This window comes from Brachyhypopomus gauderio, chromosome 16 (genome assembly GCF_052324685.1).
Source record: "Brachyhypopomus gauderio isolate BG-103 chromosome 16, BGAUD_0.2, whole genome shotgun sequence".
Lineage (NCBI taxonomy): Eukaryota > Metazoa > Chordata > Actinopteri > Gymnotiformes > Hypopomidae > Brachyhypopomus > Brachyhypopomus gauderio.
Window position 1 is genome coordinate 14,960,918 of NC_135226.1, and position 25,177 is coordinate 14,986,094.

Sequence of the window (25,177 nt, forward strand, 5' to 3'; positions counted from 1 at the left end):
AAATCACACTGTGCACGCCAGCTTAGGCCGCTTAATGAAAACATTAATCAGACCCGTCCATAATCAGATTCAGATTCAGCTTCAGATTTCAATCTGGAATAGCCATGGTGATACCAGTTTTTTGCCCGAGTTCAAATGACACAAGACAATGGAAGTGATGTATTTGAGTGTCACATTTATAGTGTGGGTTCATACGTGCATGTGTGTAGGGCAATGCTGAGAGCAGTGTGTGTGTGTGTGTGTGTGTGTGTGTGTGTGTGGTAAGAGTGAGTACAGATAGAGTAAATATGTGGTGCTGATGAGTGAAAAGTGAGGTTCCATTTCTAGGGAAACTCAGAAACAAACCCACAGCTGGGCAGTGACAAAGTGGTCTTTAAACCAGTGTCTGACATTGTTAAATATAATCATTTGCGGTTATTGTTATGTTGGCTTGAAAAAGCTATCAGGCAAATTGCCCTTAACAATTACCCTGCCAATTACCCCTCATTCCAAATTACCCATCACAGCGCCTCAACATTTACCCCATCAGCCAAGTTGGCTTCAGATACCCCCACAGCTAAATAACCCTTAAACTACAACTACCTCACAGCTAAATAACCCTTAAACCACAACTACCCCACAGGTAAATAACCCTTCAACCACAGCTACCCCCAAAGCTAAATAACCGCTCAGCCTCACATCCTTTTGTTTTCTTGTACTTATTCTTTATTCTATCCTTTCATGTATCCCTCCATCCTCTCATCTTCTGATTTTATAACACCCATCATTTTCAACAGCCATCAAACTTGGTGAAAGGACTCACCAGCTGACCCCAAACATGAAACCACACATTGATGACACTCGTCTTTTCATCTCTTCAGGCCCTTTATTCATCCCTCCATCCTCCCATAGAAACCCACTGATTTGAAAACGCCCTTCATTTTCAAGCTATAGCCATCAAACCTGGTGAAAAATGTACTATGTAAGTACTAAAACTAGAATTTCATCAGTATTTCAACATTGCATTTTACATTTAAACAGCATTTAACATCATTTAATAGTTTTTATTGGGTTCTCCTCAATAATAAAAAAAAACAGGCAAACAGACTTTAATTATTTGTATCTGCTTTGTCACACTGATATAAAGTTCATTCACAAAGCTGGCCTTCTAGGATTGTCAATTACACATTAATTGGCAATGAAATTACACAGTGTTTTATACTATTGGTTGTATTTGTAGAGTACGTTACTTAAAGAACAGAACAGGGTTTGTTATTTCTCATCTTAAATTATGGAACATTTGCAAGTCCAAAGAGAGAGTGAGAGAGACAGAGAGAGAAAAAGAGAGAGAGAAAGAGAGAGAGAGACAGACAGACAGACAGACAGACAGATAGAGACAGGTGTACAGGAAAGACTCAGGTAAGCATTAAGCAATACAGAACAAAGGCTAAATGCTCAATGTTTTTTATTTACCCTAACACAATTATACACTTGTGTGTAAATAAGTGTGTGTGTGTGTGTGTGTGTGTGTGTGTGTGTGTGTGTGTGTGTGTGTGTGTGTGTGTGTGTGAGAGAGAGAGAGAGAGAGAGAGAGAGAGAGAGAGAGAGGAAGAGGAAGAGAGAGAGATAAGTGTGTGAAGGCAGTTCTAGGGCTTTGCATGGGCTTTGCATTAATCCTATGGGATAATCACACTTTTAAGGTTTGTTTTTTCTGATGAATTCAGAGAATTCATTAGGTTGTCTGGTCTTTAATCTGCCAACCCAGGTGTGTAATCAAAACTGGGAGCAGGATTACAATCTTCCTTAAATCTTGGCAGGATTAGGGCAAGTGACCTCAATTTGCAATACATCTGTTTCCTCCTCCAGTCGGCTCCCTCTGTGTAAAATGGAATAATCACATTGTAGTTATTTCTGGATGATTTGTGTGTGTGTGTGTGTGTGTGTGTGTGTGTGTGTGTGTGTGTGTGTGTGTGTGTGTGTGTGTGTGTGTGTGTGTGTGTGTGTGTGTGTGTGTGTGTGTGTGTGTGTGTGAGTGTGTGTGTGTGGTTAGAAGAGTGGAGTCTGTGAAAGTCATCAACAGTGCAGATGCATTTGCTCCTTTTAAGTGTAATCATCACATTGATGGGTTACTCTTGAGTCATTATGTCATCTAGGTTATTTCCTTTGGACAACATTGTATGTGGGCAGCATTTGTGTGGTGTGCAGCAGACATGCACACGGCACTTAGAGTGGAGACAGTATGCTGATGCTTCCAGCCCTTTGTGTTTGATGAAACGTAAAGTTGCAAAATGTGTTCCGTGTCCTTAGCTGAGGGTTACAATAGGCTGGAAATAGGTTAATGGTTTGTTTGTGTTGTACAAATGAAGGTTATTAATATTAGAGATTATAATAAAGTCTAACAGTGGCAAAATTAGCAGTGGCAAAGGAGTTTTCATTTGTGTATGAATTATGAGGATTGGTTATCTATTATTGGTTGCCATGCAATTAGCCCTGCCTCATTCCTCATCCTAGCTTTCTGCTTCCTTGGCGACAACTGGCTCCACCCAGTTCTCCAGCTCCTTCACTATAGTCCCACTGACCACTGATCCATATTATAGACAGAGGTGGGCATTCAAGGTTCAGAAAGTAAAAGTCCTCACCAAGGTTTTGCTCAGGCTTGCTGGACTGTGTTCATTCCACTAATTTTACCTGGCTGGCACTAATTAGAAAATCCAGCAAGCTTGAGTAAAATCCTGGGAAGGACTTTTATTTTCTGAACCTGGAATGTCCACCTCTTCTGGTGATCTGTATCTCGCACTCTCCAGCAGAGGTGGACATTCCAGGTTCCAGGTTCAACACAAACCAGGAAGCCTGAGCAAACTCTTGGTGAGGGTTTTTACTTTCTGAACCTGTAATGTTCACCTCTGATTATAGACTTATGAGTAACCAAGTACAGCGGAGGTGTTCAGACTTTTTGATTGGTTGCTTCCAGTTTATAAGTTTCATTTCTTCTCAAAAGTCTTTGCCAGTTTTTTCTACCATTTTCTCAACCTTATTATGCAGTTCACCTGCATTTGTCTCTCTGCCTGGATCCTAACCCAGGGTGTTTACCTGCTGCCGTGTTGTTTACCTGCTCTTGGGCTGTTTACCTGCATCTCCAGGGACTGGAGTCTCCAACCCAGAGAAATTCACTGACAGTGTTTCGTTCAGAAACACCATGATAAACATTGCTTATTTTCGAGTCATGCTTATGTCAAATCAACGAACCGCACGCTTCCTTTATTCACAAGAAATACAATTCCTCCTTTAACTACGTTCATTGAGAGGCATAAGCCGACCTCAGATACGCACTCTCAACGTTTACCTTGGGTACGCATTAAGAGTCTACCATCTGTGAGAGCCACCATACTCTGGAGGACATTCAAAACTGTGAAGAGATTTACAGAATAATAAATAAATTCACAAGATTGATGGCTATGCTTTTCTGTTCTAGGTAGAAGTGATGTTGATGCGGAAGCGGCCGTGAAAGGGGTGAAGGGCTGTTTAGGATTCAGCCCGAGTGGCTCCTGCTTCCTCAGCTGGAGCCGCCAATGAGCCACAGTGCCGGCGTGTCTTTAAAGTCACCGTGGGAGCAGAATCAAAGGGACAACTTCTGAATGAGCCCCCGTCCGTGTGCAGTTAACAGCAATGCTGCTCTGTCATGTAAATCGGTCATTCAAAAGTGCCGGCAGCTTCAAAAGCAAAGCAATCTCAAGATCTTTGATGTTCCACAAAGGTGAAATAAGAACAGCTGACTTTACTACAGATAGTCATAAATTTGACAAAATCTTTTGCTGATCATAATGAATTGTGTAGTTACATTTTTGCTGCAAATGACTGCTCTACTTTCATAGATTATTGAATATTTTGAGAACAGAAGCAGAATGTTTATTTCCATTATAGGGAATAATTAACATTAAATTATTAAGTTTATAACAAGAAAAGACACATTTTGTCCTGTGAAGCCCTGGACTGTGAATTTTCTCTTTTAAATCTTGGGTTAGTTTTAATTAATTCAGAACATCACATCATATAGATATGTTTCAAAAGTGTTTGGAAATAAACATTAAAGTGTTCAGTGCTGGGTGATAAAAAACACATTATTTTTAGTGTCTGGCTGTTGAGAAGCATCAGCTCCGCTCTCTGCCAGTCATACAGGGTTGTAACGTATCACTTTCTGTCATCTGTATTGTAGCTGTTGGGTGGGGGAGAGCGGATCGTCCAGCCCTTAGTACACTAGAGCTCCAATTTTAGACCTGGACTCCCATCCAGCTAACTACACTTAAACAGCCAAGGGCAAGATAGAAAATTGGAAAAATGTTAAAACGTAGGATGTTCAGGAACCCCTCATAATTGATTAGCATGGTTTTACAGGTCAGATAATCCTATTTGAAAAAAAGACAACTTGTTAACCCCAGTAACAATCTTTTTATTAAATGTAATGAAGTCAAAAGAAGAACCTGTCACCTTTGTGTTGAAAAAGGTTGAAATTCTACTTTGTAAATATCTAAATAGAAATCTAAAATCAAACCAAGGTACAGCAGTAAAGTAAGTCTCTCCATCCCATGTTCATAATAAAAATGGAAACATTGGCCTCTTGTGGGCAATTTAGGTAAAACCTAATAAAGCGAAGCAAGGTGAGTTTATTCATACGAAGGGCAATTCAAAGAGTATAACACAGACACTATAATAAAAAGCCTATTAGTGCCCAAGATCTATCAACTTGGGAAGGTTTTGCCAAAAGCAAAAAAGAAAGATCAGAAAATGCTAAATATAGTTTATTTAAATAGGAAATTAAAAATTAAAATTTTATGAAAGGATGAAAAATGCATTATTAAAAAACTATCAAACTAACATTAATAAGACGAAATGAAATAAAAATACAAAGAGATGAAAATTTTCAATAAAAATATCTAAAGTGCATAACATTAAATCTATAGAATAGCAGGGCAAATGAGATCCCTGAGATCTAAACAGTGTCAGTGGTTTAGTTGATCTGAATGGCACAGGAGAGTAAATGTGTTTACAGTCTGGGTTTGGAGATGTTAAGAGTCTGCACATGTCCCAGACCCAGGAAGGTTATTCCAACTGCAGCACAGTAGCAGAAGACAGACTGCACTATGTTGCGGGACTGTTTATAGGTCAGAATCCAGAATTGGAGAGTTCTAATAGGCCCATATTTTCCCAGCATACAAGTTATTTAAATAGGAGCGACCACATTTAATGATTTCAATAAAAGTCGCAATATTGTAAAATCTCATCCGTAGCTGACCGATGTAATGATCTGAGTGCTGGCGTAATGAGTTCACAGCTCTCAATAAGCTGTAGGTGTCCAATGGACTCTTGAGGGAGGCATATGAGGAGGCCATTACAATAATCTACACTGCAGGAGATAAACATCTTTTTCCATCACAAGGGACACATGATGTCAATCTGAGCATCATCAGCAGAGCTGAGATAAGCAAGTTTGTTGTCCTGCAGGATTTGACCTAGCGGGAGTGTGTAAAGGTTAAAGAGAAACGGTACAAGAGTGAGTCTTTATGGGAACCCAAGTTAGGGGGGATTGCACTGATTTTAGAAGTCATTTCTTTACATAAAAGTTTATTCCACACTGAATGGAAATAATGCACAGAATCAATGTAAAAAAAACCTGATTGTAGAATGGCATTGCACAATTAATCTTCTATGATGTTAATATTAAACATCATTAATATTAAACTCTGATATTAAACTCGTGTTTAACACAACGTTAATCATAGCGCACACTATAAGGTGTGTTAAACTGAAATCAGATCCACACACCATCCACACACCATTCACAAACATGCAAACGCATGCGATCTGGACACCCCGCCCTCTTATCTCCCTTCAACCCCAAAGTACAGCTGGAACATCTCCCCACATCCCCTGTCACTGAGGAACTGGAAAAGCTGACCAAGGTCCATGTGATTGCCCCTATTTCCATGAGGGTCGAAAATGGCCTCCTCAAAGCCGGAGAACCTTCGAAGTGAGTCGATGTCCTCCGCCTCGCCACTGACTCCGCCCACCAGCTCTATGGCAACATCCTCCCTGTGTCGAATCATGATCCTCTTCCAGGTCAAAACTTTCAGCCTGTGCGTCAAAGCAGACAGTGATTGTGTTAAGGCAGATAGGCATGGTGCTGTAAGTCAGAACCTCCACCCTGCTGCTGGAGGTCCCAGCCTTTAGTTTAGACCCGACTTTCACATAACACTCCTCATGTTACTAATGAAGGTTTCTGGGACCATCTGTTGATTAGAGTTGGGTAAATGTATAATCGAGGTCGCTGTACTTGGTTTACAATGTGACAAGTGTCTGATTAGTTCAGTATCTGACTAGTAACTTCAAGAACAAATATATTTCCATACATTTTATAAAACTACAGTTCTTTGCTTAGGAACGCCTACCCATACCTGGCCCAGAAGTCCTCACAGGCAGGGTGTAGCCCCTCCACACACACAATGCCTGGCTTTCCCGGCATGCAAAAGCCCGACAGGTTCATCTCCTTAGCCCATTCCAGAATGTTCTTTCTCTTGCTCTTGTTATAAATGTGATGGCTGTAGATCCAGAGCCTAGTAAAGGTTTCTCTGGGCTGTGACGCGACCGTCTCTTTCTTGGGGGCGTGGTCCAGGGCACTCCTGCCGAGGTATTCGAGCGCGTGCTCCTTGAGCCACTCCACGGCAGAGAGCGCGCACACGTCACCGCAGCAGCTCGCGCGCAGGTAGGAAGTCAAATCGGCGAGGAGGCGAGACTGCTGCGCGCGGCTAATCTCGGCGCACCTGTAATGCCACACGGAACCAAAAATAAACGCGCTTCTTTGAGGTTATAATGACACTGTAATAAATAAAACTAATAAAATTAAATAAATAAATTTAATGATTAAAATACCTGACTGCGATCTCTGGCAACACTTTAGGATAGTTGGGTGGGTATGTACAAGACAGTGTAACACCAATCTGTATAAAAGAAAACATTGGTAGATTATGGGTACCAAGGGCTCAGTAATTCACATCCACATTTAAAACATTGTGTAGAAAGTGTGTTTTACCTGGTTAACTGTCGCACCGTCTATCTTCAGCTTGATGGAGAATTCAGGTCTTGTACAAGGCGGAGTGTCGCTGGTTCCTTCAACATACGCTCGAAGTTCTGCGTGGGCGAGATGGTCGACCACAAACTCGTCCTGGCTGGGGAACATACTCGCCATAAGTTCTAGTTCTGCCAGCTGAGCCTCTGCTTCTTCTGCACACGCCATATCCGCATTTGGTACAGAATTTAACGGTGCAGCTAAACCAACTGGCGACGAATATACTGTTATTAGCTGGTTAACTAGGCTGCCATACTGAGCAACGTGTCACGAATATAGCGAGGCAGCATTACCTTACACTAGTTGCTGGTTATATTGAACAAATACAACTTAATTCGCAAAGCATTAAAGATCATAACAACACTGAATATAAAGACAATACTATTTCATTCATGGTTATCTGAACCCGAGCAAACATCATTAATGCAATGTGGTATTATTCGCTTTGGTTGTAGCTACTGTTGGGCAAAGAACCCAAATTACACTCTGGTGAAGTTGGCTATAGCTAACATATAGCTAGCATTACATTTCCTGCCCCAAAAACCGCCGATACGTAGCTTTATAATAATTTTATTCAGATACTAGTGTATAATTTTTCTTACTTTGATTAACTATACTAATGGTATATGAATGGTATACAAAGGTAAAACTTTATTTTACAGCTGAGTGAATGGAGCGATCGTTGAAAACTCTTATTTTGAAGTTCTTGACGACACCAAGTTCAACCCGGAAGCGGCCGCACACTTCGCATTGTTGAACGTGTGTAGCACGTTAGCTGCAGCTGTATATGCACTCAAATTTATTTTTACCAAAGGACGAATATAAATAACCGCTTGTTAAATTATTTTTGTATATTACACGTTGCTCGAACCGGAATTTTCCGGTTGACATGTAATACATCAAAGAGGATGCAGCTGGAAACTCGAAGTAAGACTCCAAATTGTATTGACTTCACTTGGTTAGCTGGCTGGGTAGTGGGGGGTAACAAGCTGTTGGGAACTGTGAAGTATATTGCCTCTTCTTTTCCTTTTCTTATGTTATTTATAACGTGTGTCTTTGAATCACGTTATATATGTTTAACCACTACTTTGTACGTAATTTGGTAACGTCTAGTTGTGATTTGATACGTCATCAGTATAATTAACATAACATTTAATTTGTGATTAGGTTAGGCACTCATCCTCATCATCATCATCATCATCATCATATGCTGTAATGGGTAAAAAGCGAGCAAAAGATAGAAGTCCAAGAGAGGATGACTCTGCGGACCTGTCAGGTATGTGGCATCTGGCTCCCTTTAAGCATGACAGTTTGGCATCCTTAGTCATAATTTGTGACTTTACTTTTTCATTATGTACCTTAGGTGCTACCTGTACGCATATCCGTAAAGGAATCGACCGCAGCTTGTTAAAAAAGACGGGCTTGGACCAGCACTGGGACACCTGCCAGGAATGCATAAAAGAGAGAGGAGGCAACTGTGACGTTGTTTCTGACCAGGAGATGGTCCAGGAGTCACCAGCCATATGGATGTGTCTGAAATGCGGTTATAGGGTAAGCAGGGACACCCCCCACCCCCCATAACATCCATTATCATATAGTTCACTCCTGCTTTCTTCCTGTTGACTTTACTGGTCATTTCCCTCCCAGTATTCTTGGTGGTCAGTGGTGGTCATGTGTTTCTGATGTGCTTAGGGCTGTGGCAGGTCGTCAGAGCATAAACATGCCATCAGACACTATGAGAAGCCACGCTCAGAGCCACATTGCTTAGTGCTCAGCCTGGACAACTGGAGCGTGTGGTAAGGGCACAGACCAGCCATGATGTGCTTGTGCTGATCCACAGTTATTTATTTTTACAACTGTTGTAATAAATGGTGCATGATCCTGACTGATTGTTGATCTAAGGTCACACTGATGACCTTTGCACTATCCTATGAGCTTTTGATGCTGGTCTTCGCAAGTTTAAAGAACACTTTGTGGGTTTTGCCAAGGTGTTACATCTGCGACGATGACGTGCACTACTCCAGCACGGGGCAGCTGGCCCAGCTGGTCTCCAGCATTAGGAAGCATTCGTTGGCTGACTCGGACCACAAGGCCTCGGCCAGAGGTGGGTGCAAAAGTTCACTGCAGGTCCAGACATGGCGCTGCTTTTAATGCCTTCGTGCCCCTTTTGTTCTCATCTCCAAGGTCTTCTAAATTATTAAGAGCTGAAGGAGATGTGCACTTTTAATAGTGTTGGAGGGCAGTGTTGTGGTCCCCCACAGCTTTGGTAAATGCTTAAGTGAAACTAGTCCCCTGTACCTGTTATGTTGCTGAATAGTATCTATAACAGAATCTTCTCCACATCACGTCTTCATTAAGAGTTGGAGGAAAAGAGCGGCGAAGCGGGGGTGGGCGTGGCCGAGAAAGACCAAGAAATCACGGCCAACCAGAAAGAGCGAAAGAAGGGTTCAAAGCAGAACGGCTCCCCAAAGGAACCGGCTGCGGCCTCCGTGTCCGACAACGGTACCGTGGCAGTGCGAGGCTTCAGTAATCTGGGCAACACGTGTTTCTTCAACGCCGTGCTCCAGGTGAGAGAACTCGTACCAGGCCGGGAGCGAACCCCTGCCCCTACCGGCCCGGCCATCTTACGAGGAACGAACAAAGAACATCAGATGCTGTCTGCGAGGCTCTTGGGTCCCGTTTTGGACAGCTGCGAAAGATTACACACGACTTGAATAGCCAGCGCTGCACACAGATCTCTTTGTTCTCGTTCCGTATTCTGTGACCATCGGCGAGTGATCACAAGGCCGCCTTTGTGGTTTCCGCACATGCGAATCCAATCAGTTAATGAACTCCTAATTCCTTCCGCTTGCGGTTCCAGAATCTGTCCCAAACGCGACTGCTGCGTCAGCTGCTCGGTGACCTGAGGGACGAGGAGAGGAGCGTGCTGCTGAAGCCACCGCCGTCCTCCGCGCTGGTAGGTTCATACCAGTGCGATCAGTGTTGGTCATATGGGGGGCACCTGCATGGGGGGCACCTGAGAGATGGGAATGGGATTAATCTAACACACATTTCAAATGGTGTTGTTAAATTGTTCGGCGCTACTGTAGCTCAATTGGTGGTGTAAATAGAGCAATATGCAAACAGCTCAATCCAGGGGATGCACAGTCTCTCGAACTGTTAAATATGTAAGTCGCTCTGGGTAAAAGAATCTGTCAAATGCTGTAACTGTTGTCCTAGACCAAGATCCAAGAATGAGATGAGACTTCCTGGCTATTATTTCTATCCCAGGAGCCTTTGCAGGTGCAGTTGCCAAGACCCGGGGCCCTCACGCTGGCCATGTGTCAGCTGCTTAACGAAATCCAGGAGACCAAGAAATCCGTCGTGACTCCTCGAGAACTCTTCACCCAAGTGTGTAAGAAGTAAGGTCCAGCAGTGAAATCCTTTGCTGCTTTTATGAGCAGAGTTTGGTTTTGGAGTAATTTAGTAGTGCGTCACCACCTGACTGGTGTGTGTGTGTGTGTGTGTGTGTGTGTGTGTGTGTGACACTCTCCACAGAGCGGCCAGGTTCAAGGGCTTCCAGCAGCAGGACAGTCAGGAGCTGCTGCGCTACCTGCTGGATGGCATGAGGGCGGAGGAGAGTTGTGTATGTGCGCTCCCCCTCACACACCGAAGCTAGCCAACACGCTAGAGTTAGCACTAACAGAAGTGAAGTACTCCATGTGTTAATATTTTCCCACAGAGTACTATCACTTAAGGAAAGCAAGGCATAGTGTAGTACGCTAATGCTAACTTTTTCGAAGTGTACGTTCATTATTGCGAGACTTTATGCAGTGTATGCTAATAATGATTGAACAGTCCAACCAAAAGCTGTTAAAGGAGAGAGTTTTTTCCTTTGAAATGTTTTTGGTGCAGTCTGTCAGATTGTGTCCAGGATATTCTCACAGTTGTCATTTTGAAAATGGCAATGGCATATCCCATTAGTTATAACCTTGAGCTATTAGATATAGGTTATATGGTGTTTTTTTTGTTTAGTATTTGTGCAGTGACGACATGGCAACATATACACATTGTACCTGTGTTTTTGACAGCGGGTGACTGCTGGAATTCTGCAGGCACTGAAAGGTGCTGGTAAAGGTTCTGACCCAGAGCAGAAGAAATTGGTGAAAGGTGAGTCTTTACCTGTATGGGGCAATTTCACTTTGCTTAACTGACAGACATACTTTCATCTAGAAGGTCCTTACACTGCCTCAGAATGCTCAATGTGCTTTTCTGAAAGCTTTAAAATTTATTTTTAGCAATACTGAAATTAATATATAGTGAGTGACATCCATACATTTATTAATCTCAGAAATATCAATTTGAAAATACTATTTGTTTTCCAAGAGTATGAAGGAAACGGTGTAACCAGGAGCTTTGTGGACCGCGTGTTTGGCGGAGAGATGAGCAGCACTGTCATGTGCAAACACTGCAAGACGGTTTCCTTGGTTACGGAGGTGTTTCTGGACCTGTCCCTACCTGTGGCTGACGAGGTACTGCCTCTCGGTCAGGAACTCAGTGACACGGTCACCACCATGCTGCATGAAACAGCCTTTCCAAAGCAGACAGATGATCAACATATATTAGGATGTACCACTCTGAAAATCCATATGAATCCATCATTATTTAGGATAGAAACATAAAAAGCTATTAATTTCATTTTCCATATGTGTTTACAAACATTAACATGCCACTAACAATACTGTTAACACTTCTTGTATAAATCATTGTATGGCTTTGAAACCAGTTATATATGTTATACCTATATAAATATGTAATCAGATCTTAAGCAGGGAACTTTAGCGTCGCTCTGAATGTCTAATACCATTCAGCCGGTCTTGTATGGAACATATAAACACTACTGTTCAGATGTCACAGTGGTTTAGTAGGTAAAGGCGACACGTGATGAGAAGCCAGTCAGTAGTGGAGTCAGTAGTTCTCTGGCACATGCGACTGGTGACACAGGACCAGCTCCGTCAGTTTATGTAGACAAAACCATCAGCATCTAAAACGCAAACGTTGCTCTTAGATAATTAATAGGAGAGATGTCTGCCCTCGTAGGCTTACAGGAAGAAGAACCAGAGGAAGGGAGTTCAGCAGAGGAACAGTGTCTGTGAGGATGGTGGGCGGGACATTCCTCTGGCCAATGGGACGGAGGATATGCCGACTGGGGCAGGCAGCAAGTACCAGCAGAAGAAGGCCAAGAAGCAGGCAAAAAAACAGTCCAAGGTAGACCTCACCTTTTTTTTACGCTTTTATTTTGTAGAGTGTGTATTCAAGTGTAATTAGACAAATGTCATACACTGAAGGTCCCCTTTAACATAAAGGGTGGTATGTCTGTCCTGATTGTGTGGGTCTGTGTTTTATAGAACCAGAAACGACAGCAGAAACAAGGAGCAAAGGTCACGCTGGACTCTCTGACCAATCAGAACACGGGCGACGCTCTGGAAGTCCCGCCTCCTGGTGTGGACGGACAGGTGGCTGACACTGAAGGTGGGGAGGACCAGTTAATGAGCCAATCAGTGACCACTGATCCTGCGGAGCAGAATGAGGATGGGCCTCCTGGAGAGGAAGAGGAGGAGGAGGAAAAGAGCCTCCAGGGCTGCGTGTCTGTGCAAAGCACTTCCTGTATGGATAGCAAGGGCTCCAGCCCCCTGTCAGAGGAGAGAACAGCCCTGGACAAGCCTTTGGAGCATAAGAGAGGAGAGGAAGAGGAGGAAGAAGAAGGCGAATCAAGCACACCGCCAAGCAGGGAGACGGAGGAATTAACGGAGGCCGTGGAGGCACTGTCGCTGCTGGCAGCCCCCGAGGAAGAGAGGCAGGACAGGGAAGAGCCAGGCGATTCCCTGGAGTACGTCGTGGTTAACCGGGACCCGGAGCTGGCCTTCCACGCGCTGGCCAGCAGGGCGGCGCCAGACAAGCAGGAGTGCTCGGTGGAGTCATGCCTCTACCAGTTCACAAAGGTGGAACACCTGACGGAGAGCAACAGCCTGTTGTGTGCGACCTGCACGAAAAGGCAGACCAGCCCCAAAGGCTCCGACGGTACAGCACACGCCTCCATTCACGCATTCAGTTAGGACGTTTCTGCACAAACTGGGAGAGTCACACTGAAGTCCTGGTGGTGGCCACTAGATAATGAGTGCTGGAGATTCAGGCCTCGGTCCTAGAAGGCATGCTGAAGTGTAGCACAGCCATTTTGAACCCTCGTTCCTGGAGGGCATTGCAGGGTTTTGTAAGGACAAGTGTTGGCTTTGTGTTGCATGCAGGACATCTGCTCGAGGGTCTGATTAATACGGGGTGGTGTTCACGTTTGCAGGTACCAAGAAGAACGTTTACAGGGACGCGCTGAAGCAGATGTTGATATCTTCACCTCCACCTGTGCTTACGTTGCATCTGAAGAGGTTCCAACAGGTAATCCCGCCCATTACACGTTAGACGTCTGCCATCCACAGCCCTTAGAGCATTTTGGTTCTGTAGATCACATTTAGTCATTTTTGCCAGTTTCTGAGTGTCTGTGTTTGTCTGTAGGTGGGATACAGTGTCTGTAAGGTCAACAGACACGTTCAGTTCCCTCAGGTGCTGGACCTTGGCCCATTCTGCTCCCTAATTTGCAAGGTATTCAAACCTAACCTAAACTAATCCAACCTAATCTAACCTAATCCAACCTAACCTAAACTAATCCAACCTAACCTAAACTAATCCAAACCTAACCTAAACTAATCCAAACCTAACCTAAACTAATCCAACCTAATCTAACCTAATCCAACCTAACCTAAACTAATCCAACCTAATCTAACCTAATCCAAACTAACCTGCCAACTCACTGTTACTCTCTCTACTGTCTCTCTGCGTCTTCTTATTACCATCATGAACCTTATCAGGTCATACATGCAAACCAGAATATATATATATCTAGAAGTAAGACATGCCCCTTGATGTGAGTCTCTGCTATAAACCTGTGGGGTGTGTGTGCGTTTGTGTGTGCAGGGAGTGGAGGAAGGACAGACACAAGTGCTCTATTCTCTCTACGGCATCGTGGAACACAGTGGCACCATGAGGTCAGGCCATTACACTGCGTTTGTTAAAACACGGCCCCAGGCCCAGACCACGCTGCAGAACGGAACCGAGCCAGGTAGGAACCAGCTGCCCCCGTAACTCCCGGACAGCCACTGTTAGCCAAACCACTGCCACTCATTACACAGTCTAGCAGCCTAATGGCAAGAATAATACAATTATCACAGTGCTGTTATTTATTTGAAAAACTCTCATCTGTTATTGCAGTTGATCAGGTCCCACAGACGTAGTGTTAAATGTTAAACTTAGAATCAAATTATTATTATTATTTTTAATATATATATTTGGTAGCTGAGAAATCAAGTGTTTTAATAAGCTAAAAATGAATGTAATGAAATAAATGAATGAAATAAATTGAAGTAAATAGTAATTAAGTTTCTGATATGTAAATATCTTTCAACAGGTGAAACAGCACCCCCTAAAGGATGTTGGTTCCACATCAGTGACAGCAGTGTACAACCTGTTACAGAAGCCAAGGTGCAGAACTCCCAAGCCTACCTCCTGTTCTACGAAAGAATCTCTTAGATCACTTCAGTGTAATGCATAACTCTAAAGGTGATGTACAGAGGCGGAGATGATTGCTGCTGAATCTTTTACCTGCTGCTTCACTGACGGAAAACTAACATGAATTTGATGGTTCAGGTGTAGGAAAGGAAAGAGTTGGTTTATTTTTTGTGGATGGTGTTTTGTAGTGATGAAACAGTTTCTGCAATATCAAATATCATTAAAAAAGATCCCTGGTTTGAGATTTTGCAAAAAAAAAATACGGAATATAAAAATAGAAGAATTATGATGAACTGAAAAGATGGTTTCTCTGTTGTTACTATCAGTATGACCAAACCCTTTTATAAAAACTTGGACATGTTCTGTGAAGTGATCTTACAAAAACCTCAAACTCAGTACATTCATTTGTTTGTTTTTATGATTTGGTACAATTTTGTCAAATATTTTAATACAGTATTGATTTAATCTAATTTTCAATGTCTTGTATGATCTTTTGTCTTTGAAACATGAACGGTTCTCATTCAAATATGTTTCCTAAATGTCACTAATTTATATTTAATTACAGCATACATTAAAAGATTAATTACAGAATTAATGGTATAGGGGTGGTATGGTATTCTCGTCGTGCCGGGACTTTTATTTTGAAACCTCGGTAAACGACCAGGCTGGCTTCACCGCGTCTACAGCGCCGTGTAACATCATCGGGCCGGTGTGTTCATCGACGGTAGCGACCATGCCGACTGTCAGCGTTAAACGGGATCTTCTCTTCCGAGCACTTGGAAGGACATTTAGTACGTTTGTTAAGACGAGCCACGTTATATATTTGTTAATGATCTTAATTGAAAACATGGAATGCGAGATTTTTATTCATCAGTAGTTTCGGTGCGATAGTTAAGCTGCTAACAGCACTGCGGTGTAGCATCGAATGAAAAAATAATGATCCTAGCAAGCCAGAAAAAGAATAAATGGTGCCAACGTGACGGCAGCTAAAGGCCCGTTGGCGTATGTGGGTGTTTAGTGCCAGTTAACGCAACTTGTCTCTTCAGACGTTCAAATGTCTGATGGGCCGATTGCGTCAGATAAACGGAGAGCAAATACGCCGAATAGGAAGAAAATTCAACAGTTTTCATGTTCTGGTGTAAATGTGTATCACTGTCATGTATGTAGCTACAGTAAGAAGAAAAAATTTATTTCAGGAATTTAGAGTTTGCCGTTTAATTCAGCGAATGTAGAGTAGAATAGCGTTCGTGTTGACGTAATTAAAAGGCGCCGGATGCGGATTGTTCCGGTGAGCCACGTGTTTCCTGTTTTGAAGCCGTCGCTGTGTTGTGTGTCTCGTAGCTGATGAAGAATTCGACGAGCTGTGTTTCGAGTTCGGCCTCGAGTTGGACGAGATCGTAAGTCTGATTTATGCGAAAGGAGGACCTCGCTGGTTTTAGCTACAGTTGGGGCGTTAAATGTAAACGTTTAAGGCAAGTTAAAGTGCGTACAGTTGTTGTAAGTGTGTGTGTATGTGTATACACCCTGTCCGTTTAGACATCAGAGAAGGATATAATCATCCGTGAACAGGGCGATCAGAAGGCTTCAGGGGCTTCGGACGTGATTCTCTATAAGATCGATGTGCCTGCCAACCGCTATGACCTCCTCTGTTTGGAGGGCTTGGTCAGAGGCCTCCAGGTCTTCAAGGATAAGTAAGACGCAACCCAGTGTTTGTACTTGTATGTAAGATTTGAACAATAAATCGATTCCTCAGTGGCTTATTGTGTTGAGTGGGATTCATTTAGGCTTAACGTTACAGTCGTGGTACCTGCAAACGTAACTCCTTGACCTAAAAACACAGCTTCATGTTATATATCTGAACATTCCATGTGTTTCTAGTTCTTGGTTGTGTTGAAAAGTGTGTGTGTGTGTGTGTGTGTGTGTGTGTGTGTGTGTGTATAGAATGGAGGCCCCCCGCTACAAGCGTGTAAATCCTGTGAGCGGTGATCCACAGAGACTCATCATAACTGAAGAGGTGAGTGAGAGACGCTCTTTCTGCGCAAACCTGGTCCTGATGCACACAAGATCTCCATCCCTGGATATGTAAGAGGTCCTGATAAATACTAGCTGTCCTTCGTGCTGCCTGTACAGACGGCGTCTGTGAGACCCCACGCGGTGGCCGCAGTGTTGCGCAACATCACCTTCACACCGGAGCGCTACGACAGTTTCATTGAACTGCAGGAGAAACTGCATCAGAACGTCTGCAGGTGAGTTACGTGTGTTTGGATGGATCTCTCCATCTACGCAAAAGAGTGATGGAGATGCATCTGCCACAATGAATGCTCAGAGGAGGCGGCTACCGTCGTGCTCGTATGTCTGTAGGAAACGGACACTGGTTGCAATAGGAACCCATGATCTGGACACCATTTCGGGGCCTTTCACCTACACAGCCAAAGCACCGGATGACATCCGCTTCAGACCACTCAATCAAAACCAGGAGTACACCGCCACCCAGCTCATGAGCTTCTACAAGGTGAGTTTGGACTCCTGATGAGGGGCCGTGTGAAATTAGCAAGTTCGTAGTAATAAAAGCATCTGTTCACCAGCATTGACTTTGGAATACCAGAGTTGGTTATATTCAACGACAACATTATTCAACAAATTCTCAGGCCATTTTTTTTAATTAAAGGTCCCCTAAATTCAGTCCACAACTTAAGCCTGTTGTATTGTTTTTACAGAGGTGTCAATTCCAGGTTCAGAAAGTAAAAGTCCTCACCAGGATTTTGCTCAGGCTTCCTGGATTGTGTTGATTCCACTAATTTTACATGGATTGTATCTAGCAAGCTTAAACAAAATCCTGGTGAGGACTTTTACTTTCTGAACCTGGAATTGACACACCTGCGTTTATAATACTGTGGTTAGTTTCATTAGTCACATTTGTGTATTCGGTGTGTTTTTGTTTTGAAATAAGCGTTTTGCATCATTCCCTAAAGAATTGTTAACATGTTGGCTTGATGTAAGGTGAGGGATTTTTACCCTCGTGTAATGTGTAAGAGTTTGTGTTTGGTGGATAGGGAAGTGTTTAGGTGTGGGGGATGGGTGGAGATTTCCTCATAACGTTGGACATGGTGGCCTAAATGCCTAAAAAACGAAGGGTCTCACCTTATCCATGCAGAAGCTATCTTGCAAACGATGAGTGGTCAATATATTCGCAGTTATCTAAGCAGTTATATGGGTACATTGCATCCAAGAAGCTAAACATTTTAACTGGAGTTTCCTGTCGAAGTTAATGGTGTTATGTATGTTTATTAGTGTTATCAGTCTGTTAATTACATGTTCTGCTTTGCCCAACTTAAGTTTTCCCTGCTCGGGATTTGCAAACTTGAGCTGTTATTAGGCAGGTTGCTTAGCGGGGAAGATTTTAACTTGTCAGCAATTACTCTGAGTCATACATCAACTCAAAAAGAGGTGTGGACAGACTTTGAAGGTTTCTAAGCCCCTCAGTAACCAGACTGTTGATGCTTGTGTGAAGAGCTCTAAGCAGACGGCCTTACCTACTCACTTTGGTTTTACAAACCTGTCAAAGTGGCACTGAGACAGTCACACAAAAGCATGTGGTCAATCAATGCAGCTCAGTTACTGTCTTGTCTCTACAATTAACATACTGAATCATTTTGTAGACGTTTTTTTTTTTTAAATAGTCTTTTCTGTACAAAGGCCATTGTGGCTTCAAATCTTAACATCTTCCTTTGAGTAAGATTTGGCCATAAGGGATGGCTTTATTTGGCCTTCTACACATACACGTGTACAGGACAATTAAGGGCCTGGCAGTAGCAGCATGGCAGAACTGGGATTTGAACTCACAACCTTCTGGCTGCTGGCTCAGAAGGTCAACGTTGCTGCATCTGCGAGAGTAGCGACCAATCACAATCACCCGAAGTCCAACCGCCGTCTTTCGTCCTGCAGACAGACAGCCACCTGCGGCACTACCTGCACATCATAGAGGAAGAGCCGCTCTACCCGGTGATTTACGACAGCAACGGGGTGGTGTTGTCCATGCCTCCCATCATCAACGGTGAGGCGTCACCGCTCCCCCCACGCACACTCATCACAGCTGTGTTGTTGTTTGTTAATGCTCATGCTATTTTGAATTTCTGTTTAGGGGATCACAGCAAAATCTCCGTAGACACGAAGAACGTTTTCATCGAGTGCACAGCCACAGATCTCACTAAGGTAGCTTGGCTTTTCATTTTGTTGTTTAAGCATTTGAAGACATGACTGACCTAACAATATAAATACACTAACAAAGTGTTCACAGGTAATAATGTAGGTCACAGATTAGTTGTCGGTTTATTACATCTTGTCTAAATTGAGTGTTTCCTTGTTTGATAAAGTGGACAGGGGGCACTGCTGGGAAACATGTGCATGTTGTAGCAACTTGTGCATGTTGTAGTGGTGACCAGTTTCTAACGGTTACCGTTCTGTGCAGACGTTTATGCAGGTGTGGAAAAAAATACTTAGAACTAGATGGTTTAATGGTTTATATTTGTCAGGTAAGTGGCATGTCATCTGCTACAGATGTTTCCATGGCATCAATCTGCCCCTCAGGTTTAAGGCTCCAACACAGCTGGTTCTGTTTCAGTTAATGCCGGTGTTTCAGTCTACATATGAAAATGATCGTTATCGTTATAATATAATTGGTTAATCATGCACCTGATGATAATCCTACAAATCCCCGACTTTATGTAAGTGGATCTAGAAGAACAGATGCTGTTTTGAAAATACTGATATGATTCAGAGTTCATGATTCTCTTTTCTTCGTTCACGTTGTTCGTCAATTACCGAAATGCAATGATATTAGCACGCATGTTTTTTGAGAGCATTTTGACTTTGCAGCATTTCTTCCGCACCTGCCGGACCCGTATCCACAGTCCCGTACGTGAATGTTGCGTGTAATGTTACGTAACGGCTCAGTCAGCACTCTGCAGTTGCCCCCGGGTTCTACGCAGAGTTCCCATCTCTACTGCAGGTTTAAATTATGTGCTTATCTGAACTCATGTTAACAGGGTGTTTGCTTGCCTGCAGGCAAAGATTGTGCTGGATATGATTGTAACCATGTTCAGTGAATATTGCGACCAGCCATTCACGTAAGTTTTGTGTGTGTGTGTGTGTGTGTGTGTGTGTGTGTGTGTGTGTGTGTGTGTGTGTGTGTGTGTGTGTGTGTGTGTGTGTGCGCGCGCGTCATCCCCCCCACCCCCCATGTCTGTTTGATTTGCTATATAATCTTTGATTTAACAAACACTTCTTGTCTGTCAGAACAGTCTCTGTTTGCCATTTGTCTGATTCATATCTGATGAATCACATCCAGTATTCTTACTTAACACATTAAATATGCATTATATACACTCACCAGCCACTTTATTAGATACACCTGTTCAGCTGCTCCAGCACACAAATTCACACAGGCTCACCAAGGCCAGACAACGGAAGATTGGAACTTCGCCTGCTCTGATGAGCCTCAATTATGGTTCTGACATTTTGATGGTAGGGTCAGAATTTGGCATAAACAACATTAAAGCAAACTGCCTTGTATCAACAGTTCAGGCTGCTAGTGGTGGTGCAGTTTGTTTTGCTGCACTCTGAGTCTCTTAATACCAACTGAGCATCATTTAAACACCACAGCCTACCTGAGTATTGTTGCTTAACAGAGTATTGATGCACCATGTGGCCCACCCAATCATAGCTGGACATTACTACCCATTATTTGAAGTGTCTTTCTGTCTTTTCTTCTCAGAGTTGAGGAGGCAGAGGTGGTTTATCCAGACGGCAGAATGGTCACTTATCCTGTATGTATCCAGCTGCGTAAATCACTGACACACACCACACACCTTCAGCAGTGTTAATCAGTCAGTATCTTAAAAGCAGACCTACTGACGCTTTACTACACACAGATTTGTTGCATATATGTCTACGGTTTCACCCTAAGTACAAAGTGGGTGTACTTCTGGCTAAGGTAGCACTTTGGTTGGTGCAAGCTTTTGTGTTGATTGCTTTTTCACTTTTTGGACTATAGGAGCTCGCTTATAGGACAGAATCCCTTTCAGTAGACTTCATCAACAGCAGAGTTGGCATCAAGTGAGACACACACACATACACACACACGCAGAGGCAAAGTATTACAGCCCTCACTGTGTTTATGCGCTGTCTCTCTCTCCCTCGCTCAGTGAGACGGCAGAAAGCATAGCTCAGCTTTTGACCCGGATGTGTTTGAAGTCGGAGGTCGCTGGTGCTGGTGAGGAGATACAGGTTGAGATCCCGCCCACACGCTCTGATGTCATCCACGCCTGTGACATCATGGAGGATGCGGCAGTGGCCTATGGTTTTAACAACATCACAAGGACCACGCCACGCACGTACACTGTAGCCAATCAGGTTAGATAACTGTCTTCACAAAAAACAAACGGCATTTAACTTGATGTATGTATTGAATTTGTCCGTTTGATTTTGTGTACTTTTAGGTGGTTTTGTGGGGTATATTTTACATTAACATTCATTTAAAGAGCTCTTCAAATTGGTCCATGCACATTGAAAAGAGATGAAAACCCCAGGATTGTGTAAGCATACAATTTGGCACATCCTGGTACTTGATCTAACTTGTGCATGTGTGTGTGCGCGTAGTTCCCCCTGAACAAGCTGACAGAGCTGTTAAGACTGGACATTGCTGCGGCTGGGTTTACAGAAGCTCTCACATTCGCTCTGGTATTCATGACACCTGCCTGTACACACACACACACACACACACACACACAGACTACACCCACCATTACACACACACACACACACACACACACACACACACACACACAGACTACACCCACCATTACACAGACACATACACACACACACAGACTACACCCACCATTACACAGACACATACACACACACACAGACTACACCCACCATTACACAGACACATACACACACACACAGACTACACCCACCATTACACAGACACATACACACACACACAGACTACACCCACCATTACACAGACACATACACACACACACACACACACACACACACACACACACAGACTACACCCACCATTACACATACACACACACACACAGACTACACCCACCCTTACACACACACACACAGATAAAACAACCTCCCTCTCTCCTTCCGTCTGTCCTCCCACCAGTGCTCACAGGAGGACATCGCTGATAAACTGGGAAAGAACATCAAAGACACGAAAGCTGTACACATCTGCAACCCCAAAACTGCAGAGTTTGAGGTACCATGCAGACATACACACGTGCACATGTACATCAGACAAAAACACATCCACACAGCCTTAACCTATATCGCTGTTGCCCACCAGAGGGCGCACTTTTGTGTCGAAAATCAAATATTTCATTGTTCGTCTTGAGAGATGCACTTCAGAATTTCATCCCCAGTTAGGATGTTGGTTCCAGCTCATCAAGTACTTCAACAGCATCTAAATATTGGAGACAGATGTGGGGTGTAAATTCTGTAAGCGGGTCGGTCTCCAGGACTGGAGTTGGGGCGCCATATTGAAAAGTCTGATGTGTAGTAAATGGTGTGCACGGGTCAAGTAGGGTAATGGTGTAAGTGTCCTTGTCATGGGCCCTGAAATAAGGTTCTAAATAAGAAGTACTGGTGGTTGTGCAGTGTAGTATATTGAAAGGGTAGTTAGTGTACACTTTGTGGTTGATTTGCAAAGAAAATGTGGTTTTAAATGTGGCTTTTAAGTGTGCTAAGTGTTAGCATTATCCATGTTCGTATTTGATTGCAAATGTCTAAATCAAAATATGGGCGTTGTGGGTAGAACAACGGATTAGCTAAGGATGAGCAGATGGCAATAAAACCAAAAGAACAAGCCACGTGTTTCGCCATTATTTTGGGTCCTTGACGGGGTTCAGAAAGCTGTATTAACACATGGCTGTTCTCAGAAAGGCTGTGAGCCTTAGGAATTTACAGTGGGGTTAGAGTGGTTGTTAAATGAGCCTGTTTGCATTGATCACACCCTTTGTTACACACCCTTACTGAGAAGCGGCCCCTATTGCAAATTCATTATGGAAAACCAGCACAACAGACAAAACTTGTTCTTTTGAGATTCAATCCACTGTTGGATCAGCTCGGGATTGTTTTCAGTAGTCTGGTGTTCCATGTCGAGGTGATTTTCTTAAGACGTGTTGTTTTATACCTGTGCAGTGTATTAAGTCTAGTGTTCTACATCTAGGTGGCACGAACCACGCTGCTTCCTGGACTCCTGAAGACCCTGTCTGCCAATAGGAAGATGCCCCTCCCCCTGAAACTGTTTGAGATCTCGGATGTGGTGCTGAAGGATGAAAGCACTGGTGTGTGTGTGTGTCGGTGTGTGTCTGTGTGTGTGTGTGTGTGTGTGTGTGTGTGTGTGTGTGCGCGCCACACAATGCTTCAAGCCTTGCTGTAGCAGACATGTGAATGAATGCTGATTTAAGACAAACTTTAACATGCGCTCAAATTAGCATAATGCTGTAAGATTTGCATAATTCTATTAAGGTATGGTTAACTAGGACTGAGGCAGTTGCAGCACTGATATGGGAAGATGTTTAGTTTGTATCATCAGCAGTGACTGCAAAGTCTGGAAACATAAAAAGTAATTTCTTATATCCCAGTATGCTGGGAAGTCTAGTTACAAGCATTCAGACAGCTCGTCTAGCCGTAGGACATGGCCAAAGGTAAAGGGAGAACATGTAGACTATAAAGAACGATTTTATGGTCTGGAAACCTAAATAACTATGCAGTAGATCAATAGACTTGGGCGTTAGCCTGTTAAATATTTATGTGTGTGTGTGTGTGTGTGTCTCAGATGTAGGTGCTCGGAACAGTAGGCGTCTGTGTGCGGTGTACTACAACAAAACCCCTGGCTTTGAGGTGATCCATGGGCTTCTAGACAGAGTCATGCAACTGCTAGAGGTCAAACCAGGGCGTAACCATGGTTACTACATCCAGGCAGCAGAAGGTGAGTGTTTTTAAGTTTGCGGCTCAAACACGGCGTGGCTGTACAGGAAGTGTGTGTGGGGATGTACAGGAAGTGTGTGTGGATGTACAGGATGTGTGTGTGGATGTACAGGAAGCAGATTCTACCATGCATTGTTCTCCCTGCCACTGCATTAGAAGTAAACATTTTTAATGCTTACGGCATTTGGCAGGCTCCTATATCCAGAGCAGCTTACGGAAGTCCTTCAGTACCTTTATCATAAACACATCCTCATATTATTATATAGGCTGGTGTTAACACCATCAGGCAGATGGAGGAGGGAGAGAGTGAGAGTGAGAGAGAGAGAGAATAAGCAGATCAAAATAGACATGCTAGACTGTCTCCCTCCTCCTCTGTCTGTCTTTGTCATTCTGGCTCTTGCACGCACATTTGCTCACACACACACACACACACACACACACACACACACACACACACACACTCGCTCAGCTTTAGCCAGACTGACTTTGTTTTTCTTTTCACGCCTCTCTTCCCAGATTCCACCTACTTCACCGGCCGCTGCGCAGAAATCTTTTCTCGCGGTAAAAGCGTCGGACACCTCGGGGTCCTTCACCCTGATGTTATCAACAGCTTTGAGCTCACCATGCCCTGCTCTGCCCTCGATATTGATATCCAGCCCTTCCTGTGACCCTGAATCTTAAGCCACGCCCACATCGGTAACGGTGCCTGCCAGCTGATCGTCACCTCCCCTTTAGTCTCAGACCTATCAGGAAGGAATGGGCGGAGTCTTCTTTACATCCTGGGCTGAAATCATGCAGAACCCTTCCTATTTTAATAAGACCACTTTATAGATGGTCCAGTTGAATGCTAGTGCATATTTATCATCTGTAACGAGCAGGTTGATGTACGTTTATGTACAGTACATGGAAGTCTATTACATCTCGCATAAAATAAACATGAAAACAGCCAGATGTTGAATTTCTTTGGTTTCTAGACTGCTGACAGTGTTCTGAAAGCGAAGTTCTTGATGTCTTCATCTTATTCCCTTTGAGAACTACAGGACATGAAGCTCACAACGTTTACACCTGTGTCTTGCCCTTTGTTTTCAAAAATACTGGGCTCTGTATTGTCATTAACCAAACTGTGCTGGGAAGACAAGGCGTTTGTCCCAGGAAGTGGGAGGAGCCCTGCTGATTTGATTGTTGTATTTGCTTAACACAGGTAGGCTACATCTGATGACTTACGAGTTTCTAAATGCTATATAATATATAATATAACTGATGATTATTGAATGTCTTATCTAAATGTTGTGTGTGTGTGTGTGTGTGTGTGTGTGTGTGTGTGTGTGCATGCGCATGTGCTTGAGCGTGCACGTGTCTAGCTGTGTATGTGCAATCATGAACCACAACAGATACGTCCTACAAAATATGGCCCCATACGTCATTTCCGCTATTTCCAAACACTCATATCATGCAGCAGACAAATGAGTG

At 43.5% G+C, this 25,177-nt stretch overlaps 3 protein-coding genes across 4 annotated transcripts; 2 read left to right on the plus strand and 1 right to left on the minus strand.

The window, feature by feature from the left end:
* Window positions 1-4,434: 4,434 nt before the first annotated feature.
* On the minus strand, window positions 4,435-7,617 carry rwdd2b (RWD domain containing 2B). Its single transcript, XM_076977126.1, has 4 exons — window positions 7,064-7,617; window positions 6,904-6,971; window positions 6,429-6,794; window positions 4,435-6,108 (listed from the first exon to the last, which is right to left on the minus strand). Exons 1-4 carry the CDS (start codon window positions 7,265-7,267, stop codon window positions 5,856-5,858), a joined length of 891 nt encoding a protein of 296 aa, XP_076833241.1. The 5' UTR covers window positions 7,268-7,617; the 3' UTR covers window positions 4,435-5,855.
* A 147-nt stretch (window positions 7,618-7,764) lies between these two features.
* usp16 (ubiquitin specific peptidase 16) lies at window positions 7,765-15,165 on the plus strand. 2 transcript variants are annotated; one of them, XM_076977119.1, is made up of 17 exons: window positions 7,765-8,026; window positions 8,267-8,375; window positions 8,463-8,650; window positions 8,792-8,895; window positions 9,088-9,203; window positions 9,458-9,666; window positions 9,960-10,055; window positions 10,370-10,500; window positions 10,637-10,724; window positions 11,170-11,248; window positions 11,465-11,610; window positions 12,179-12,346; window positions 12,487-13,159; window positions 13,434-13,528; window positions 13,646-13,732; window positions 14,105-14,249; window positions 14,595-15,165. In XM_076977119.1, exons 2-17 carry the CDS (start codon window positions 8,315-8,317, stop codon window positions 14,714-14,716), a joined length of 2,508 nt encoding a protein of 835 aa, XP_076833234.1. In that variant the 5' UTR covers window positions 7,765-8,026; window positions 8,267-8,314; the 3' UTR covers window positions 14,717-15,165. The 2 variants fall into 2 exon arrangements, with proteins under 2 accessions (XP_076833234.1, XP_076833235.1); XM_076977120.1 differs by lacking the exons at window positions 7,765-8,026; window positions 8,267-8,375 and having other exon boundaries at window positions 8,616-8,650; window positions 9,460-9,666.
* Window positions 15,166-15,335: 170 nt separating this feature from the next.
* On the plus strand, window positions 15,336-24,656 carry farsb (phenylalanyl-tRNA synthetase subunit beta). Its single transcript, XM_076977121.1, has 17 exons — window positions 15,336-15,486; window positions 16,037-16,092; window positions 16,232-16,386; window positions 16,637-16,709; window positions 16,826-16,941; window positions 17,057-17,207; window positions 18,641-18,749; window positions 18,837-18,907; window positions 19,760-19,821; window positions 20,469-20,520; window positions 20,748-20,809; window positions 20,899-21,106; window positions 21,353-21,433; window positions 21,882-21,974; window positions 22,944-23,061; window positions 23,556-23,708; window positions 24,224-24,656. Exons 1-17 carry the CDS (start codon window positions 15,429-15,431, stop codon window positions 24,373-24,375), a joined length of 1,770 nt encoding a protein of 589 aa, XP_076833236.1. The 5' UTR covers window positions 15,336-15,428; the 3' UTR covers window positions 24,376-24,656.
* The last annotated feature ends 521 nt before the right edge of the window (window positions 24,657-25,177 follow it).

Coding starts and splice junctions, on each gene's coding strand:
- rwdd2b (XM_076977126.1), bottom strand. CDS start 7,267: ATGGCGTGTGCAGAAGAAGCAGAGGCTCAGCTGGCAGAACTAGAACTT. Junction 6,795..6,903: donor TTGCCAGAGATCGCAGTCAG/GTATTTTAATCA, acceptor GTGGCATTACAG/GTGCGCCGAGATTAGCCGCG. Junction 6,109..6,428: donor TGTGAGGACTTCTGGGCCAG/GTATGGGTAGGC, acceptor TTTGACGCACAG/GCTGAAAGTTTTGACCTGGA.
- usp16 (XM_076977119.1), top strand. CDS start 8,315: ATGGGTAAAAAGCGAGCAAAAGATAGAAGTCCAAGAGAGGATGACTCT. Junction 10,725..11,169: donor TGAGGGCGGAGGAGAGTTGT/GTATGTGCGCTC, acceptor TGTTTTTGACAG/CGGGTGACTGCTGGAATTCT. Junction 13,160..13,433: donor CAGCCCCAAAGGCTCCGACG/GTACAGCACACG, acceptor TCACGTTTGCAG/GTACCAAGAAGAACGTTTAC.
- farsb (XM_076977121.1), top strand. CDS start 15,429: ATGCCGACTGTCAGCGTTAAACGGGATCTTCTCTTCCGAGCACTTGGA. Junction 15,487..16,036: donor AGCACTTGGAAGGACATTTA/GTACGTTTGTTA, acceptor TGTGTCTCGTAG/CTGATGAAGAATTCGACGAG. Junction 18,750..18,836: donor CATGCCTCCCATCATCAACG/GTGAGGCGTCAC, acceptor ATTTCTGTTTAG/GGGATCACAGCAAAATCTCC.